Consider the following 21,876-nt stretch of genomic DNA (forward strand, 5'->3'; position numbering starts at 1 on the left):
ATTTACAGCAAAGACACAATCTTAGATCCTGTTATATGTGTTTCGCTGCTTCATTCAGAATTATCTGAACAGACTTTACTGAAGAATTCTCTGAACTGTTGTGCAATGCAGGGTTTCCACACAATAATATATTTCTTATTCACTAATTATCTGCAATATGGTTTAGCGTGCATTGAAATATGTTTTCCCCTTCTTGTTTATTTAAATTTAAATGAGGTTTATTATAGAATGTGCCTTATTCTCATTAATACATGCTATTTGGCTAATATAAATCTAATATTTATATATAAAAGCCAAATTGATCTACCACTAAAATGTACATGCTTTTTATTTCTTTATTAATTTTTTAGTATCATTAAGATGCTGTTGGATTTAATTGATATGTTTTCTGGTTTCACTTTCATTTTAGAGTTCTTGTAATTTTTTGTTTTCTCTATATAGTTTTTATTAATATTTATTTCAGTTCTAGTTATATTAGTACATTAAGACAAACTAAATGGAAATGAGAAAGTTTTTTTTTTTGCTTTTTTTTTGTTAACAATATCTAGCAATGTTTGTAAATATTCAATCAGTTAAAAGAGTAGTTCACTAGCATTTAGTTATGCAAATTTTTAATCGGAAAATTTTGCAGAATGTTGCTCTTTTAAATACTGAGAGAGAATGGGGACCCAGGTCAAGCTTTTAAAGTGACACTATAAAAGCAGTTCACTTGTGGACTATATTCCAATAATTTAGTTTGTCACCGCTTTCATATCTCATTCACATGGTGCATCAATACATCATACATTTTTGTGTGTTTTCTTAAATTCCCTGTGTAACTGGTCACTTGCAGGATTGATTTTTCTCTTAATTTTTGCTCAGTTCTGATGATAAAGAGAATGTAGTTTTTATTTTATTGTATTTTATTAATTGTCTCCTCTCTCTTTCTGTAGCATTCAGTCGTGCACCGGTGCCCATGGCAGTTGTTCGGCGGGAGCTGTCCTGTGAAAGTTACCCGATCGAGCTGCGCTGTCCCGGGACGGATGTCATCATGATCGAGAGTGCAAATTACGGCCGAACTGATGACAAGATCTGTGACGCTGACCCTGCTCAGATGGAGAACACACGCTGTTATTTACCTGATGCATACAAGATCATGAGCCAGAGGTAAGACGCACAAGCACAATTAAACCAAAAACATACTTTATACACTACCAGTCAAGAGTTTGTAAAAGTTTAGATGTTTAAGTTTATGCTAACGTATTTATTTGATCAAAAATGCAGGACAAAAACAACATTGTGAAAAATATCTTAAATATTAAATTATATAATATATTATTGTGTTTCCACAAAAATGACAAAATTGAATGAATCCTGTTTCTGTGTGCTACTTATATAGCTTGCACTTTCTTACCCAGCAACATATCAAAGTACAATTACACAGTACCTCTGCTCCCCCTCGGAGAAATCTGGGTTTAAGCGCACCACTCAAGAGCACAGTGATGTAGGTAATAAGATATAGGATACCTTAGCAATCCTTAGGTCCATGAATCAAGCCTTCAGGGGTTTGAACCAGCAACCTTTGGATTAGCTGCCGCTGCACTGCATGCTGTGTGTGTGATACACTGATGCAGATTTGGCTTATTAAAGCCTGCTGTGCTGCTCTCTCTTTTGGCTGCCATTTTCCCGGCCCTCCCTATCATTTTCTTCAGCATTTCATGCAGCCTGACACTCATCACACCTCGGTGGAGTGGAAGAGTCAGACAGCCCGGAATCAGAGCATAGTGTGTCTGTAATTGTTTCTGTGTGTATTCTCCATTCTGTTGCTGAAATAAATTAAAGCAGCTGCTCAGCCACACAGCATGAAAACAAACAGTAACCGTGTCCATCTAGTGCAGAACAATGACAGTATTCTTTACAGCAAACCCCAAACCTCACACACATAATCATGTTCAGTGTGGGGAATTTAAATGGAGAAGATTTCAGTAGGTCTGATAGAGTTTGAATGGATGTTATAGAGTTTGATTTGGGTGTCTTAGAGTTTTGGTAATACTGTAGGGGGTTCATTAGATAATAATACAGTATTAGTTTCAGTAGAATGTGTCAAGTTTTGAATATGTCATGTAAAGTTACAGTAGAATTTGTCATGTAGAGTTTCAGAAGAATGTCAAATAGACCCCTTAATCGCCTACGTCACTGTGACGCCGCCGCTCTAGCTGGAGGCAAAACATAAGGCAGAACTCACAGCGGGTGCGCTAAAAGTTTGAGGTTTTGACTTTAAAATGTCTTCTTGTTAGGTTTTTGGCTGCCAGAATAGAAGGAACAGCACTTTTGTTTCAAAGCTAAAGTGTTACCGGATCCCGGCAGACATTCCTTCACAGAAATCAAGAAGACAATAGTGGTTGAATGCAATACGGCGTACAGACTGGACGGAGATGATCATAAATAATGCTCGTGTTTGCAGCGTACACTTCATATCAGGAAAAATAATCTATGCATATGCACTGGTGTGTTGGTTTTATCTAGTAAATCAGCAAGTTTCTGTTTTATAGGTGAAAAGTCGCCAACCTTCAGCGCACTAGCAAGTTTAAATGTTAAACAAACATACAGCGATAGACGTGTGTGCCATCCTTTGAATGGTCTCTTAAAATAATACACATTGCTAATCATAGTTAGCCCAGCGATAGGTTACATTAGAAAATAAGCCTTGACAAAATTCCCCATACCACCCAAAAGTAATTCATATGGCTGTATGGCATACGGGTCAGGTAGCCTGCTTCCATCCGCGAGAGTTAATTAAAATAAAAAAGCTGTCACGGTCCCACAGAGTCAGTGACTGTATACATATTCAGACAGTTCCTAACCTTCTTCTGCATCCATGTTTAATAAATCCCTCCTAAAACATGCTAGCTTACACTTGTCAACATTGCATCCGCGCCTCTTTTTGCCTCCAGCTAAGCCCCACCCACCCGGAGACGTTGGAATGTTTACAAACTTTTAAGGGGTCTATAGAGTTCAGTAGCATGTGTCACAGTCTCAGTAGAAGGTCATGTCGAATTTTCAATTGCAGTGTGTCACATAGTTTCTTTAGAATGTAACAGAGTTTCAGTAGAATATCACATAGTTTAATTAGAATGTCACTTCATGAGTTTACACTAACATTTAATAAACTGAATAAAAGGGTATGTGTATTTGGCGCAGGGCCGTGCACAGACATTTTGAGGGGCAGTGGCCCAAACCAAAAAAGGGGCACTGGGGGGTGGGTGCTTGTTAACACAAATTATAATGTTGTTACAAATATACAAATTAAAAGAGAAGACAGCACACTCTGTGTGATTTTTTGATAAGAATGTGCTCTCCCTCTCTCTGAGCCTGCGTCTGCCTCATCTTCAGTGGAAGTAGCGGAGAATGGGGTAAGTTGAGCCAGTGTTTTTTGGCTACTGTACACTTTTACCGTCAGGTGACCATGTATTTTGGAACCACCCATCATTTCTGCCAGACTGTGAAAATGAGAAACCCATGTGAATGGAAGGCACCCATTTACTTTAAAAACTGGTTTTGGCTTGTCAAAGTAAATTTTAGCATAACAGATGTAATGGTTGTTACACCAAAGCAAATTTATCCAGGTCTAAAAATGTTTATGATACATATAGGTGATTTAGCAACATATAAACCATGCAAATCATTTAGCTAAATATTAGATTGAACTAGTTAGCAACAGTAGCTTTTTTCCAAAATGGCAGCTATGGGGCAAAGTGAGACAAATGCTGTGGGGTAAATTGAGTCAGCATTTTTACTCACCCCAACATATGGAATTTTAAACTTGTATTTTAATGTGATATTAGTTTATCATACATACATATTTTGTAGTTTATTTGGTAAGGACAGTGTACAGTTTAAGTGCACCAAATCATTCTCTGATAAGAACCAGAAAATGCTTTTCATCGCATTATAATCAGATATATCTTAACACCTATAGTCACTAATGGCCAACAAACTCTGTTTAGCCTGGTTTTAGGAAAGCTACAAATTTAGTGTTCAACATATTGTTTCAGAAATGCAAACAATTAAATATTGAAATTTAAACTTAATTTGGTTGGTTTTATGTTTTTAAAGTTAACTTAATGAAAATAAATATGACTGTTTGAAAAAAAAAATAATTATTAATTATTTTTTGTTTCACATTGTTTGAATCCGATTTGGTCAGATGCTCATTTTACACCCAGATGTTGCATCTACCCACTGATTCGACTCGAGTCAACTTACCCCAACCCCTGGGCAAATCCAGCCATGGGAACACTTTTTTTTTATAAGGAATCATATTTTTAGAACCCTTTGTCATAGATACATTCTGATCATTCATAATTATATGAATACTTTCATTAGGATACTATAGATACTTTCTTTATACTTCTGCATAATTTTAACATCTGAAAATGGCTAATCTTACCCCAGTCTCCCCTATAAGTATTAGACATTTAATCTAATATTTTACAGCACAAATCTATATTATATACTAATAAACACCTCATTTAGAACATTTATATTATTTCTTAACTATTTATAGGCCTACTATTAATATTGCTTTAATCAAATGTGTAATATATTACTAGCATCAAGACAAGTGATTATAATGGGAAATATACTTAAATACGAGAATTAAAGGCAGGGTAGGTAATAAATGTATAAACAACTTTCTTCCAAATTTGTTTAAACTTTCTATATATATCAATGCATAATTAAAATGTAAGTACTCTGATAAAAAGAGTATAAAAATCGAGTGACTCTAGACCGTTTAATCTGTATTAAACACAGCTCATTATTTCCATTCCGGACGAAACATAGGATTGGCTTAGGCGACTGTCACTCTCTCGCAACCATGGCAACCACCCTTTTGCCACACATGACCTGCCCACTTGCGCCCACACGTTTGATTTGAGGAATTCAAGAGGCACGGATCCTAGGAATACCAAAACAATGGCAGAGAAACAGCAAGCAAAATTCACAGTACTGGCCTATGCAGTTAGTGAAGGCAAACCAGGCAAAAAAAGGAAGACAGTAACAGTACAAGAAAAGGCAATGAACAAAAAGTCTTTGGATAAACAAAGAAATAAAACGCGAGTTAATATCGGCGTGGCTTTCCAGCGATGGCGAGAACTGAGGGAACTCAAGGGGCTGAAAAGTGACTCCTTGATGGCTTTATTTCTGCTGGACAGGTAAATCTTTTTGTATTTTGATCATACATATTTTTTTTTCATGAAGCATGTGTCATTAGCATACGTAGCTGCGTAATATAGCTAACATAACATTACTTAGCGAGCCGTAGTAGAGACGATAAATAATCTAACGTTATAGGAGCCCAGAAGGGAGGGGGTGGAGTGAATGGAAATAATGAGCTGTCTTTAAAACAGTCGTGAGAGGTCTACAGACACTCGATTTTTATACTTTCTTTTTCAGAGTACTTACATTTTAATTATGTATTGATATATACATAAAGTTTAAACAAATTTGGAAAAAAGTTTTTTATACATTTTTTTACCTACCCTGCCTTTAAAGTGTGAAAAACTGCTTAATATTCTAAGTGATGATTTACCTGCTAGCTTGTAGGAGCTTTGTATTCATGTTTTTCAGTGTTGAACTGCCTTTAGCAGCCTCCCTTCGCTCTTTCTCTCCTTCTCTCTCTGTCTTCTTTTTTAAGAAGATTTTTTTTTTCGTCTACAAAGTGTGCCAACAATAGTGAATTTTATTTATTATAATTTTTTTAAAGGGACAATATACATTAATTAACATGAGTAAACAAGTCTACTATGTAAATGTGCCAGATTTAGTCAGACTAATTTTCATCTGAAGTCCCTGCCAGGTTGATGGTAAGAACTAGTCTATAATCCACAAACACACAAGGCAGAAACAAACAAACATATTCCAAAAACCAGAATACAATAAACAAAAAAACTATATATATATATATATATATATATATATATATATAAAACACTACTTCAAATTATGAAGACATATTTGACACCAAGAGATGCATTTTTGTGTTACTTATATTAAATCTGATCGGGTACAATAATTTGATTAGACATTCTAATTTGGTCCATGTAATACTTCACAATAAAATTTTCAGACCATATGGTGCAAATGCAAAAATGAATCCAAAAATTTATGTTTTCATTTTTTTTCAACTAATTCATAAATTAACAATTGCCATTCTCTTTCCTTTTTTTTTTAATTGTACTTTTGCTCAATTGTGACTTCAGAAATTGATCATTTGAAAAAATAAATCTTTTAATCTTACAGTATGCGCTGTGGGCTGTACCATTAGCGCGGGGGTGTGCCGCAGACTGTTTCACAATCACAAACACTTAACGTGGCTAAATGTATCCTAATAAAACAGTGACACTGGAGGACACACCTTATTAATAATAAACATATAGGCTACTATTTACAGACAAGCAGAATAGCCCAGAATATGGAAGCAAATTATGCTAAAATGCACATTATGTGTCAGAATATGAATGCAACGCGCCAAGTTTCACATGAAGCAATTTCCTCGCATAGAAAATTGTGCCACACACACACACATAATGACCAGAGACGTTGACTAAAGATTTATCCATAAACATCAGTCGCGGAAATGTGTATATCTCTGTGCAATGTTTGAACTGTAAAAAGCTACATTTGATTATAAATGTTTATAAAATATTTGCATATCGTTTTTTCAGCAGGATACAACATTATCTGCACACTAACATAGGCCTACCTGTACATTTATCTAAACAATTATCTTTTTTTCCTATACTTCTATTTCAATTTTTTTTAATTCCTTTTTTTTATATATATTAGTGTTATATTACATCCCTACTGTGTTATTCCTATGTATGTCTGCACTATGTTGTACGTTCTTCTACACTGGAAGCTTCTGTCGTCGAGTCAAATTCCTTGTGTGTGTAAACATACTTGGTAATAAAGCTCTTCTTCTGATTCTGATTATCACAAATTATGTAACTTGGTGGCAGCTGATGCCACTGCCACTTCCAAAGTCCCGCAAGTCTGTGGCAGGCAGCAACGGCCGTGACCATGGAAAGTGTCAGCAGAGCATAGCAAATTACTGTAGGCTATAATGTTTTTCAAATGTAGATTTTACAGTTCAAACATAACCCTGATGAGATATAGCCTATGTAGACGGATTTCCGTGGCTGGTGTTTATGAATAAAGCTTTAGCCTATGTTAATAATATTAAGTGAGTTTGGGCATTTAAAAACTGTTTAATGCATAAGCCACGTTAAAAGTTTTCCGTGGGAGGAAAACCTTAACACATAATTGATCATGTTGCATTCTAAATCTGGACTCGCCTGCTTGTCTGTACCATGTTTACTGAATTTGGTCTTTTAAAAACACACTGTTAATGCATTAAGCCACGTTACGCATTTTAGAATGTTCCCCGATGGTTATGTGTGTGTGTGTGTGTGTGTGTGGTAGATAGTTTCTATGGGAGGAAATCGCTTCACGTTAAACTTGTGCATTGCGTTCACATTCTGGGCTCTTCTGCTTGTTTGTAAATAGTAGGCTATGTTTTATTAATGAGATGTTTGCTTTGCTCTTTTAATCACTGTCTTAATGCATTAAGGCTTAAGCCATAGCATTTTTGTTTCCAAAGGGAGGAAAACAAACGCTTAACTTGAGACTTTGCTTGTCGATTTCATATTTCGGTCACATTTGCTTACCAGTAGATGCAAGGCAATATAGTTCACAACATTAATAAAAACATCACAACATTTTTACACCATCTTCTACCATTAAGCCTATGAAGGATAACAGTTTAGTGAGTAGCATGCATATTCTCATTTGTTTCCTGTACCTATACATTATTAAGACATTTTATTAATAAATATACAAAGTTTGGGCTTTTTAATTTATACCACTTTCTTGTCTTTGTTCATTGAGCCACATATTTTCTTTAGGTCTTCAGTGGGGCAAAAAACACTTAATGTGCATTTTAGCTAAATTTGCTTTCATTTTCTGGGCTATTCTGCTTGTCTGTAAATAGTAGCCTATTTGATTTTTATTAATAAGGTGTGTCCTCACATTTCACTGCTGGTTATATATGCTCTATATAATCCTATATGTGACAAATAAAAATCTTGAATCTTGAATCACTGTTTTAAGCCACATTAAGCATTTGTGAAACAGTCTGCAGCACCCCCGTGCTAATGGTACAGCCCACTGCACATATTGTAAGATAAAAAAAAAAAAAGCAGACGCAGCCTCATGCTAGTGACTGCTATGGGAGCTGGGGGCCTTTATAAAAGCTAAAAAGGTTAGAAGTAACAGGAGGGAAAACTGGGATATGAGGGCCTGTGTTGCAAGCTGTTGTAGCTGTAGGATGCAGGAAGTTGGAAGGGTTTTTGACTTTTGGCGAGGCAGGCTGGAATGCCTGGGTAGCCTACAGTGTTGCCAACTTAGCCATTTTGTTGCTAGATTTGGCAATTCCTCAGGCCTAGTCCACAATAGTGGATTGTTGTGGAGAATCCAAAAATGATTTGATAATTTGAAAATCCAGCCTCGTTGTTTGGACAGAAAAAAAAAATGGTCTGTTATGGCAAAGGAGCGAACCGGATGCTTAAAGACTAGAAATAATGAAGGTAAGGCTGCTTTGAATATTTATAGGGGTTCTCTCTTGTGCTGGTTGGATAGATGGTGTAATTACTGATGATGGACTGGCCGTGTTAATTATCTGCACATGCCGAAATTTGTTAATGAAACATCACATAAAGTTTCAGTAGAATATATCATGTAGAGTTTTATTAGAATGTGTCATGTAGAGTTTCAGTAGAAGGTACAGTTTTAGAGTATGTTGCAGAATAACATTATAGTATGTAGGAGATTTAGAATGTATTATAGATTTTCGGTAGATTTTTTCACAGATTCAGTATAATGTTATGTAGAGTTTCAGTAGAATATGTCACGAAGAGTTTCAGTTGGATGTGTCACATAGAGTTTGGGTTGAATATGAAAGTGACGTGACATTCAGCCAAGTATGGTGACCCATACTCAGAATTCATGCTCTGCATTTAACGCATCCAAGGTGCACACACACAGCAGTGAACACACACCCGTAGCATTGGGCAGCCATTTATGCTGCGGCGCCCGGGGAGCAGTTGGGGATTCGATGCCTTGCTCAAGGGCACCTAAGTCATGGTATTGAGGGTGGAGAGAGCGCTGTACATTCACTCACCCCACTAAAATTCCTGCCAGCCAGAGACTCGAACTCGCAACCCTTCAATTGCGAGTCTGACTCTCTAACCATTAGGCCACGACTTCCCACAAAATATGCCACGTAGAGTTTCAGTAGAATGTGTCACATAGAGTTTCAGTATAATGACTCATGTAGCATTTCTGTAGAATGTATCACATAGAGTTCCAGTTGTCTATTTCATGAATGTGTCATGTAGAGTTTAAGTAGAATTTATCATGTAAAATTTCGGTAGGATTTCATGAAGAGTTTCAGTAGAATATGTCATAAGATAATTATAAACTTTATTGTCCCAAGGGAAATTTTGATCCTGTCTAATAAATAAATAAATATATATATATAATATATATATTTTTTTTCATCAAAAGTGCTTGAAGTGTGAGATCCTACTTAACTAATTACTACTTAATTTTCATTGCTCTCTGTTTTAGCTGAGTAATTATATGGAATTTCAGTAGAATGTGCAGTGTCAGTCGAATATGTCATATAGAGTTTCGGTAGAATATTTCATGTAGAGTTTCAGAAGAATTCATCACATGGAGTTTCAATAGAATGTCACATAGAGTTTCAGTAGAATGTCACGTAGAGTTTCAGTAAAATACGTTGTGGAGTTTCAGTAGAATATTTCATGTAGATTTATAGTAGAATGCATCATGTGGAGTTTCAGTAGAATGTGTCACGTAGAGTTTCAGTAGAACATGTCAAGTAGAGTTTCAGTAGAATATGTTGTGGAGTTTTAGATTTATAGGAGAATGCATCATGTGGAGTTTCAGTAGAATGTGTCACGTAGAGTTTCAGTAGAATGTATCATGTAGAGTTTCAGTAGAATATGTCATGTGGAGTTTCAGTAGAATGTGTTACGTAGTTTCAGTAGAATACTGTATGTTATGGAGATTCAGTAGAATATTTCATGTAAATTTATAGTAGAATGCATCATGTGGAGTTTCAGTAGAATGTCACGTAGAGTTTCAGTATAATACGTTGCGGAGTTTCAGTTGAACATTTCATGTAGATTTATAGTAGAATGCATCATGTGGAGTTTCAGTAGAATGTGTCACGTGGAGTTTCAGTAGAATATGTTGTGGAGTTTCAGTAGAACATTTCATGTAGATTTATAATAGAATGCATCATGTAGAGTTTCTGTATAATGTGTTTTGTAGAGTTTCAGTAAAATGTCTTATGTAAAGTAGTGATACATAAAAAAATCTAGTAAATATCAAGAGTAACAAATCACAAAGCGTATTGCTTGTTAAAATCAAAGAATTGAAATTGTCAACCCATCCTTATTGAAGCGTGTGTTGAGTTGTTGAGGAGAATCCTGTGGCATGACTGCTCTTCTGTGTCTTCAGCCTTATTAATGTGCAGAGACGAGAGGAGGCAAAGCTCTCGTCCAGAGACAAAACAAACTCAAATGCTTCCATCCCACTTAGCCTTTAAGCCTATTAGACAGAAGACAAGAGGAAAATCCAAACAGAGAATGAGAGAGAGCACGTATTAAATTTATCATACTTTCATTTCACAATCACAATTCCTGAGCAATCAGAGAAATGCCACTAAAACAAATTTACTTAAAATCTACAAAAAAAAAAATCAATAAATAAATAAAAAACTATATATATATATATATATATATATATATATATATATATATATATATATATATTTGACATTCTATTGTGTTTATATGTGTATATATATATATATATATATATATATATATATATATATATATATATATATATACATTTTTTTTAATTATTATTATAATTTTTTTTCTTCTTCTTTTTTTATATATTTTTGTTTGTTCCTTTTGCAGTTATACATTTTGTCATATAATATTTCTAAATTGTTTCATTAATTTTCCGCTATTGTTGTACAGTTCTAAATTTTGTTATGCCGGTATGGAACTGAATTGAATTTTTGAAAAGTGCAACAGCTGGCGATGCATGTTTCTCAGACCAGACATACTCACTCACATGTCAGGTCTGGTGTCCTCTATAGTGCTGCTTTTGTCTCTCTTTTTGTCTGTTCATTGTCAAGCGCTTAAGATCAGATTTTTCAAGGTTTACGTAACAAACCACATTCTGAGGGCAGCGTTACTGTCCAGTGGAATTTCAAAATGAGCAAATAAGATTCTGCTGCTGCCCACATCTGTGTCATATTATTTTCTCTTTGTCTGTGGTTGTGTGCTCTGTAACTGGAAGAGGTCCTCGAGATCTCAACACACGGCTCTTGCTCGAGTAATCTGATAGCTCAATTCGGAAGCGCTACTCTTCATTGTGTGGAATTCTGCCCTCGTGGGAATAGATCTGCTTTTTCCGGGCCGCAAGCCACCTGTCTGCTCGTCATCTCACGAACACACACAGCTAATATCCAGAGGCAATAGCCACTTAAAAATAAATAAATAAAAAGGCTTTTAGACCCGTTTTAAAATAAATTATATTTTAAAATATTTTATATTTTAATAGTTTATATTTTATAAAATATATAAACAAAAATATATTTATTTTACAAATTTGTATTTACTTTTATTTTTAAAAAGACCCTAGAGAAGCTTTTTTTATGATCTACAGTATGAGCACAGATGCAGTTTAAGGAGCTGAACATTTTCAGGCGCAGCGTCACATAAAACACAGTTTTCTGAGAAACTCTAAAAGTCTGATAGATTCATATGCAGGTGTTCAAGATATCATTGAGTGATTCTTCACAGTTTTGATGTGTGTGTGTGTGTGTGTGTAGAATGCTGCAGTGAATTGCATCAGACATGATTTAAGTTGCTGAGGGAGGAAAGGTTTGCTATGAATATGATCTCTGTCTTCACTTATGATATTAAGGCATTGTTGAATTTGAAGAAAACCGATTTCAGTCTAAGAATACTGGAAATCAAATATATATATATATATATATATATATATATATATAACTTTTTGGCATTAAATCTATATAGTTTGTGTTAATTTTTCTTTCAGTTTTATTTATTTTTGTACATCAGGTTAAACTAAATAAAAATGAGAAGTGTTGCTGTTTTTATATTATAATACTATATATATTTTCAGTCAAAATTTATTTTAATTGATGTGACCATTTTTATTTATTTATTTATTTAGTTTATTGATGTACAGTTTATTTTGAATAATAAATTGGTGTCACCAATGACGTTATGGTATTTGGATCTCGTGTCACTTAAGGTGTGGTTATGAGTACATCACATAAGAAAGATTGCTGGATCTTTAACTTGTAGAACCTCTTCTGTATCATCAACACAAGGAAGACACAAGTGTAATACAATAGATTTTATCAAGAGTTAACAAGAGTTATCAACAACTACTAAATGAATACCATAAATGAAATGGGAATAAAGAGCATAAAATGCAAGTGATTATGTTGGGTGTTGCAATGTCAGAGCTACATTATCTGGAAAGATAAACTGTTGCAACTCTGAAAGAAATAATGTGAAGAACCCTACTATGCATCAAACAAATACATGAAAGATTTGCTATAAACTGCAATCAGATATATAATATCTAAAGTAAATTAGACAAATCATATACTGATAATACATTGCCAAGGTCTCTGGATGAGGTTTGGATAAGGGATATTTACGTTCTCTGTGGTCGAGTGAGCAGTCCGGTAGCGGTGACTTCATCCACTGGTTGTGCTGGTAGCAATGCAGTGAGGAAAGGAGCAGGAATCCGTTTCAACAGCCTTGAACATAAAGCTGATCTCCTGGAGCACCAAAGGGTCTTAAAATCTGGAACACGCAAGTGTGGCCCTGGAGCAGGTGCAGAAGGCCCTTAGCCTGGAACACGCAAGCAAAGGTTCCTTGAAGTGAAGGTCTGCTCGCCGGATCCTAACCTTGTTGCAGATGTCTGTGTGTCTTCTGCCTCTCTGGGCTAGAGACTCAATCAGCTTTGTCTCTCTAGGCTGAAGAATCAGGACGTGCTGCATCTGTTGTTGTCTCGCTCAGACTCTAAATGAAGTCTGAATGCTGGAGGCTCAGAACGTGGTTGTCTGTTGCTGTGTGTTGCTGCCTCGAAGCTGGAGACCCGGGACTTGTTATCTGTTTTTGCCTTTCCTATGGGACTCAGACTCAGTACCAAGGGTTATCTGTTAGTGTCTCAGAACGGTTGTGTCTGTCGCTGTCTCTTCCCTTTTGGGTTCAGAACTTCAGAACTGGGGTTGATCTGCTTTTGTTTCACCCATGCAGTCCTCAGACTCAGAACAGTGTATCTGTTAATGTCTTTTCCATTGCAGTGCTCAGACTCAGAATGGAGGATCTGTTGCAGTCTCTCTGGATGAAAGACTCAGAACGTGCTCTGTGTGTCTCTCTCCCTGACAGGGAGAGAAGGTACCTTTATCTCTTTCTGATGAGGAGGAGATAGCAATCTGGCGCTTCTCCATTCGCAGCCTGTGATTGGCTGTTTCCATCAGAGTTAGTGGAAACAGTGTTGCCCACCATTCTTTCCTCTTGTGGAACTTATTTGCATGGTCCAAACACACATTTACAAAAATGTCACTAAATCTTTACCAATGCATTTTTCACTTACCAAACCACAACCAGAGTACATTTGGCAGTGTTACAAACACATTAAGTCCAAACATGTTGGAAGAAGAAGACTGAACTGTCATGCATGCGTACATCTGTCCATTAACGGCTGAGTTTGTCTAAGGTTTTGCACTACACGTCGCTGTCACTGAGAATACTTATTTATTTGAATAAGTATGAGATGTGTGTGTTGTAGTTTGTATCAGTTTAACATCGTTTTGACTTAATTTGGATGGAACTCAGACGTCCTAAGGAAGTTTTATGGCGGTCACAGGCCAAAACCTTAGGAATCATTCTGTTGGTGGGTGAAGCTGCATTTTGACCAATAGGAAGTCCCATCCTTCCCTGGCTTTGTACCAAAGGTGTCCTGGCATCTTTATCTGATGTCGTTGGACAGATTTCTTATGTTAGTCCACCAAGATCCAATCAAAATGTAGCAAACCTTTGTCCTTTGGTGGTGAGAGGGGGCCAGCCGTAAACTGAGCCCTGGACTGTGCAGACATAGATGTGTTTGGTTCCTCAGTCTGAACACATCAGGAAACGCTGTTACAGACCTTAAACAAGCATTAGATCAGCTCTGTCTCTCACAGATGTGCTGGAGGTGTCAGGTACTACACACTTCATTCACCTGATCTCCGTCTGTGAGGATTAAGATGTTATGATGTTCTGACATATGTTTAAAACCCTCATTACTCAAAACCATTTATGAACCATGATTCGCTGCCCCTTGAGGAAAAATAAATGCACTCATTAAAAAAAAAAAAAACCTATAAGGCCAGTTTTTTTGTCAGGATTAATAAAGGTTCAAGCAATGCCAGATTGCCCTCATCCACTTGCCCTGGACATATTTTCACAATATTAGATATGCATCTACAATATTTGCAGTACAAACGGATAATGTACTGGAAAAAAAATTACCAGGACATTTTCTGTTAAATTTACAGACACTTTACGGACACTTCCTTCAACAGTGAAACGGAAATTTCTGTAGATTAACATTTTCTTCCGTACCATAAACGGAAAATCCGTTATGCAGAGATTGAATTTTTTTTTTAGCATAGGACTCTTCTGTAGCAAATAAATCCAGCACAATATGTACAAATTGAACATGGTTTATTTTTACCTCATGTTAACATTCTTAAAAATGCGTTCAGTAGCTTTAAACAGGTGAAGACAAAAATATTATGACATCAATTTAACAATGTGAAAAGCACCATTGAAAATGTTTGCATTATAGAACAATTTTTAGTTTAAACAGCAACATGCAGAAAAAAGAAATCATGAACAGGTACTTGTACAATATTGGTGTTGCACCAAATAGTGGTCACAAGGAATACATTTTCAAATACATGGGGTAAAAATGTATACAAAGACAGGGCTGTCATTATTAACAATTGCTACAGACTTATAGTCAATAGTCAAGTGAAATGACACCATTTTCCCATAGAACACAACATTATTTAAAAAGCACAAAATGTGAATTTTGTCATCAGTTATTCTCCCTCATACCGTTTCAAATCCATACGATTTCCATTCATCTTTGAAACACAAATGAAGAGTATTTTTAATGAAATCTCTGTGCTTTCTGTCCCTCAATTGACAGCCTATGCAACTACCATTTCAACGTCCAATACAGTACAGCAGTCAGATTTCATTAAAAAGGATCTTCATTAGTGTTCCAAAAATGAACAAAAGTCTAACAGGATTGGAATGAGATAATTCATATAATATTTTGGGTGAACTAACCCTAGTTAGATTACTAACCTCTTATTCATGCTAAATTATCTGCATCTACAATTGACATTGAAAAATAAAAAAAAACTTTCTTGTACAGCATTTTAAAATAAAGAAGAAGGATTTATGCACTTATGCCTGATATTTCAATGTTAAACTAAGAAAACTATACAATCCAAATTAAGATCAGGGCTCCAAGTGTTTTTGTGCATTTAGTATCTCTTGCCATGTGCCCGTCTGAGGAAACTACTTTTTTTTTCTTTTGCTGCATTTTTAGTCCAAGTCCTAAATTGAGATTTGAAAAAAAAAAAAAAAAAACACAAATTTACACGGATTCTACAACCCGAATTCCGGAAAAGTTGGGACGTTTTTTAAATTTTAATAAAATGAAAACTAAAAGACGTTCAAATCACATGAGCCAATATTTTATTCACAATAGAACATAGATAACATAGCAAATGTTTAAACTGAGAAAGTTTACAATTTTATGCACAAAATGAGCTCATTTCAATTTTGATTTCTGCTACAGGTCTCAAAATAGTTGGGACGGGGCATGTTTACCATGGTGTAGCATCTCCTTTTCTTTTCAAAACAGTTTGAAGACGTCTGGGCATTGATGCTATGAGTTGCTGGAGTTTTGCTGTTGGAATTTGGTCCCATTCTTGCCTTATATAGATTTCCAGCTGCTGAAGAGTTCGTGGTCGTCTTTGACGTATTTTTCGTTTAATGATGCGCCAAATGTTCTCTATAGGTGAAAGATCTGGACTGCAGGCAGGCCAGGTTAGCACCCGGACTCTTCTACGACGAAGCCATGCTGTTGTTATAGCTGCAGTATGTGGTTTTGCATTGTCCTGCTGAAATAAACAAGGCCTTCCCTGAAATAGACGTTGTTTGGAGGGAAGCATATGTTGCTCTAACACCTTTATATACCTTTCAGCATTCACAGAGCCTTCCAAAACATGCAAGCTGCCCATACCGTATGCACTTATGCACCCCCATACCATCAGAGATGCTGGCTTTTGAACTGAACGCTGATAACATGCTGGAAGGTCTCCCTCCTCTTTAGCCCGGAGGACACGGCGTCCGTGATTTCCAACAAGAATGTCAAATTTGGACTCGTCTGACCATAAAACACTATTCCACTTTGAAATAGTCCATTTTAAATGAGCCTTGGCCCACAGGACACGACGGCGCTTCTGGACCATGTTCACATATGGCTTCCTTTTTGCATGATAGAGCTTTAGTTGGCATCTGCTGATGGCACGGCGGATTGTGTTTACCGACAGTGGTTTCTGAAAGTATTCCTGGGCCCATTTAGTAATGTCATTGACACAATCATGCCGATGAGTGATGCAGTGTCGTCTGAGAGCCCGAAGACCACGGGCATCCAATAAAGGTCTCCGGCCTTGTCCCTTACACACAGAGATTTCTCCAGTTTCTCTGAATCTTTTGATGATGTTATGCACTGTAGATGATGAGATTTGCAAAGCCTTTGCAATTTGACGTTGAGGAACATTGTTTTTAACGTTTTCCACAATTTTTTTTACGCAGTCTTTCACAGATTGGAGAGCCTCTGCCCATCTTTACTTCTGAGAGACTCTGCTTCTCTAAGACAAAGCTTTTATAGCTAATCTTGTTACAGACCTGATATAAATTAACTTAATTAATCACTAGATGTTCTCCCAGCTGAATCTTTTCAAAACTGCTTGCTTTTTAGCCATTTGTTGCCCCCGTGCCAACTTTTTTGAGACCTGTAGCAGGCATTAAATTATAAATGAGCTAATTAAGTGGATAAAAGTGTAAAATTTCTCAGTTTAAACATTTGCTACGTTATCTATGTTCTATTGTGAATAAAATATTGGCTCATGTGATTTGAAATTCCTTTAGTTTTCATTTTATTAAAATTTAAAAAACGTCCCAACTTTTCCGGAATTCGGGTTGTAGACGTAGTTCATACATGAGTCTTGGAAGCATGGATTGCCTTCATCTGAACCTTTGTCGCTCATTCAGGATTTCTTCAAAGGAAGACTGTTAATGACAAGAAATGAAAATGAATGAAAAAGTACAGAATAACATGCAGAACAGGTTGAGATTGAATTATTAAGTTCCAGTTTAAACATTGCTTATAAAATATCTGTTAAGTCATTCAGTTATCTTCAGATCACAAATTAAGGTATTTCTGATGAAATCCGAGAGCTCTCTGACCCATGGGGTATGTGTGTGGTGTTGTTGACGTAGACCCTGCATGCACTGCACCTTGTTTACTGGCAAATTAATGCACACGCAAATTAATGGTACTCTAGTTAATGGCGGCAGACTCTCTCAGGAGAGGATAAATCATTGAATAAAGTTGTAATTTTGTTTACTTTGCACACAAAAAAGTATTCTTTTTATAAAAAAAAGAAAAAAAAGTAATATTTTTGTAAAATTACAGTTGAACCACTGATGTCACATGGACCATTTTAACAATGTCCTTATACTATGTTTCTGTGCCTTGATCGTGGTAGGGCCCTTGCTGTATATGCAGGGTCAGAAAGCTCCCAGATTCCATCAAAAATATCTTAATTTGTGTTCTGAAGATGAACGAAGGTCTAACAGGTTCGGAACAACATGAGGGTGAGTGATTAATGACAGAATTTTTGTTTTTGACTGAACTAACCCTTTGATTATTTTCCACTAAAAGGCAACAAAATGCTTTATACACATTTTCATTAGATATGTTCCTTACATTTGTATGAATTCCAGCGTAGGTGCCATTCTCCTCTAGATGTTTTACGTTTAAAATAAAACAATGGGGGTGGAAATGGTAACTTGTATGACAGCAATCTGGAATCACCAATAACAATAAACAAAGAAATTATAAACAACACATTGTAAATTCAAAAATGCACTCCGAACATTGATTAAATCTTTCCTACACAAACAACTTCACTAACCAAGTTAACTGAATAAACAACTCAATGACTATTTTTTTTTGTCAGTGTTGAACATCCCTAATGGTAAATAAATATGGAAACATATGGGTAGCAATTTGAAATATGCAAAATGGCAATGCAATACGTAAAATGGTAATGTAGTTCTGTGTTTTAATTTACATTTCAACATAAATGTGTCCAAAATTTTGTTCAAAATGAAAATTCTGTTATATGATTTACATTTGCCAGTTTCTACATTAGTTTTAATATGCAAATTAAAAACATTTAGACACTTTATAAGTTGCAAAATTAAAATGAAAGTGTATTACCCAAATTGATTAGATATGTTTAACATGTCCAAGCAAAAACTGTAGTAAAATTTTTGACATGCTTTTGAAATTTTTTCTAAATGCATTTAGACTTGAGGGTAGAACACATTTTACTCATAATACCTCATAATAATTGTAGCGAAAATGCTGTGAGAATTTCAGAATGCATTTTGACCCAAATGTGCAGCAAAATGGTGATTTAAATCTTTTATTTTTCTTAAATGCATTGACTCTTACATATAAGATGTTTCAATAGCATTTTCATTTAATACCCTGCGATGAATTTAGTTTAAGTCAGTGTGGAGAGCGTTTGGTTGACTGAATATTGACTTATTGTGTGTCCTGTTGCCGAGCCCCATCTTGATGTAGCCTAACGATTGACAGGCGAGGGGGCGAGTTGCATTTTCAAATGCATTTCAAATCCACATTGACTTTTTATTCATCGCGAGGTATTAAGTGAAAATGCAATTGAAACATCTTGTATGTAAGTGACAATCCACTTCTTCAATGCACTAAGAATAATAGAAATTTAAAACACCACTTTGCAGCACCTTTGGCTCAGAATGCATTCTGAAATTCTCACTGTATTTTGCTACAATTATCATGCTGTATTATGATGAAAATGCAATCCCAAGTGTCCTACCCCCAAGTCAAAATTTATTTAGGAAAAACTGCATTTAAATGATAATTTTACTACAGTTTTTGCTTGGACATATTAACCATATCTAATCAATTTGTGTAATATATGTTTATTTGAATTTTGCAACTTATAAAGCATTAAAATATGTTTTTATTTTGCATATTAAAACTAGTGTAGGAAATGGCAAATGTAAACTATATAATAGATTTTTCATTTTGCACTAAATATGAAACATTTGTATGGGAAAATGTATATTAAAATACAGAAACACATTGCCGTTTTACATATTGCATTGCCATTTTGCATATTACATTTCTAATTTAATTTTGCTACCCATATGCTTCCATAAATAAAAACTTAATAAATAAAACAGAATATAAACCCATGATAAGAATGCAGGGGGTGCTTGGGATGCAAAGTACAGCAGCAATTATGACCTGTCATTAGAAAAGAAAACGAAAAGAAACACCATCAATGTCATGAACTACTGTCCCTTTAAAACATGACTCACATCAACGGACATCTGACACAGACCCAACTCTTTACATCAGTCAAGACTTATTTAAGACTCTCACTCGCCAAAAATTCTCATTTTGACAATTTTGCGTGCTTTTGTATGTGTAAGTGAGAGAGAACTTGATGCGCTCCTGGCGCGCTCTATGAAGCGGCATTCTCTGCGCGTGCACGACGTGTGCGTTCACGGACAGTGTGCCAGTAAAGTTACAGAATTAACTTCTCGAGTGTGTGTGTGTGTTTAAAATAAACAAGCCGATGAAATGTCAAAACCTACCTCATTTGGCAGAAAAGGTGTGTTATCCTTGAAGAACTCCGTGATGTCAGATCTTCTCCTGGTCGTATAATCTCTTTTAAAACATAAAGTCGTAACGTTAATGGTGTCTTCTTTTCTTGCCCATTACTCTGCCAGCTCCTGTTGAAGGCATAAAGTGCTCTAAACCATGCTCTAAACACAGTTGTAAGTTACCGCACTTCAGATTTAACGTTATCACAGCTGCTCAATATCACCTCAGTAACGTCAGAGACACTTTGGTAACGTTAATATGCCGGATGCTTTACGAGATGCTCATTAACAAAAAAATGTTACTCTGCATTAACAACAATAAAACGTTAATAAACCTTTATTTATAAAACGTGAGTACTGTAACACGTACCTCCACTCTGTATAACGTTAGAAGTGTAAGATGAGACGGTCACTTAACGTTATGCTGAAAATGTTGAATGCAACGGCTCCGACATCCATTTGCCAAACAAGCCAGGCAGCAACTAAGTTAACGCTACAGTTTGTTACATTTAACAAAACATAATTTACAAAGGAAGAGTAAGAACCATTCTCCAAATCCTAAATCCGACTTTAAAATTAGATTTTGACCGAGACTCTGTGAATAATGGTGCCTGCTCAAGCACTGGTTTCGCGCCGATTGTCGACTGAGCTTCTTGTACCCACAATGCAAAGCGTAATTAAAAAAATACGGGGAAACACCTGTAAAAAGAAAATACGGACAATTCCTTTAAATTATTACGGTATATTGTACTGTATTTTTACGGACTTTTTTTACAGTGTGTATTTATTTGTTTTTGTAAAATCTTCCTTCTCCAGTCTTTTTGTGCCAGATCTGTAGTCGATTTGGCATGCACTTCGACTCAAGTGTGGAGTGTCCTTGTCAATAATCATTAAAAACATGTTGATGTTTGAATCTAACATGATTGCTAGAGGCCAGTAGTGTAGTGCATGGCCTGTTTGAATAAAACAGCTGAAATCTGTGAATGGAATAAGCTATTTGGGAAATGCATGAAAAATATTTCTATTAAAATTGTTGTAGTTTGAGCTTCATTTCACTCATAGTTTAAGATTTTTATTATATTTAAGCAGCAAATATTGAATACATTTGCATATTAGAATGATTTCTGAAGGATCATGTGACACTGAAGACTGGAGTAATGATGCTTTGTTCACAGAAATAAATTACATTTTGTGATTTACACAGAAAACAGTTATTTTAAATTGTAGGGGAAAAACACAATAGTCATGTTTTTAACTGTATCTTTAATAAAATAAATGCATCAAAGTGTTAAAGCTCAGACCTTCTTCATGCAGAAATGTCTTTCACAAAGATCTATCTGGAAATTAACATTCAGTTCCAAACATGTTGTCACCTACCACAGGTTAATGACAATTCACAGCGCATTTCATTTCTACAGTATAATGTAACATATTTTGTAGTGAAAAATTATTCAGTGTGAAAAAAATGCATGCTGTCATTCTTCATAAGTGGCACAAAGTGCTTTCAGTCAAGAACTGTGCATATAAACACAATATCAGAGCATGTGAAATACTCTCAGAGGTAGTAAAACTGCTTTATACCGATGGAGAGTCTTCTCGTCAAAATTGCTTTTCTCTGTGTGACGGTATGCTTCGCTAATATCAGCTAGCGAGAGCATTTGAAATCAAAATGCAT

At 35.6% G+C, this 21,876-nt stretch overlaps 1 protein-coding gene and 1 long non-coding RNA gene across 11 annotated transcripts in view; one reads left to right on the plus strand and one right to left on the minus strand.

Moving 5' to 3' along the window:
- Positions 1–21,876, plus strand: part of LOC132127567 (adhesion G protein-coupled receptor L3-like) — a 267,112-nt gene that overhangs the window by 109,643 nt on the left and 135,593 nt on the right. For all 10 annotated transcript variants that reach the window (XM_059539490.1, XM_059539496.1, XM_059539511.1 and 7 more), the window contains exon 3: positions 933–1,146. In XM_059539490.1, coding sequence (XP_059395473.1) covers positions 933–1,146 — 214 coding nt within the window. The remainder of the gene's footprint in view (positions 1–932; positions 1,147–21,876) is intronic.
- On the minus strand, positions 18,313–20,317 carry LOC132127764 (uncharacterized). The gene is made up of 3 exons (XR_009427595.1): positions 20,193–20,317; positions 19,785–19,839; positions 18,313–18,344 (listed from the first exon to the last, which is right to left on the minus strand). It is a non-coding gene; the product is annotated as an uncharacterized LOC132127764 (long non-coding RNA).

This window comes from Carassius carassius, chromosome 3, assembly GCF_963082965.1.
Source record: "Carassius carassius chromosome 3, fCarCar2.1, whole genome shotgun sequence".
Lineage (NCBI taxonomy): Eukaryota > Metazoa > Chordata > Actinopteri > Cypriniformes > Cyprinidae > Carassius > Carassius carassius.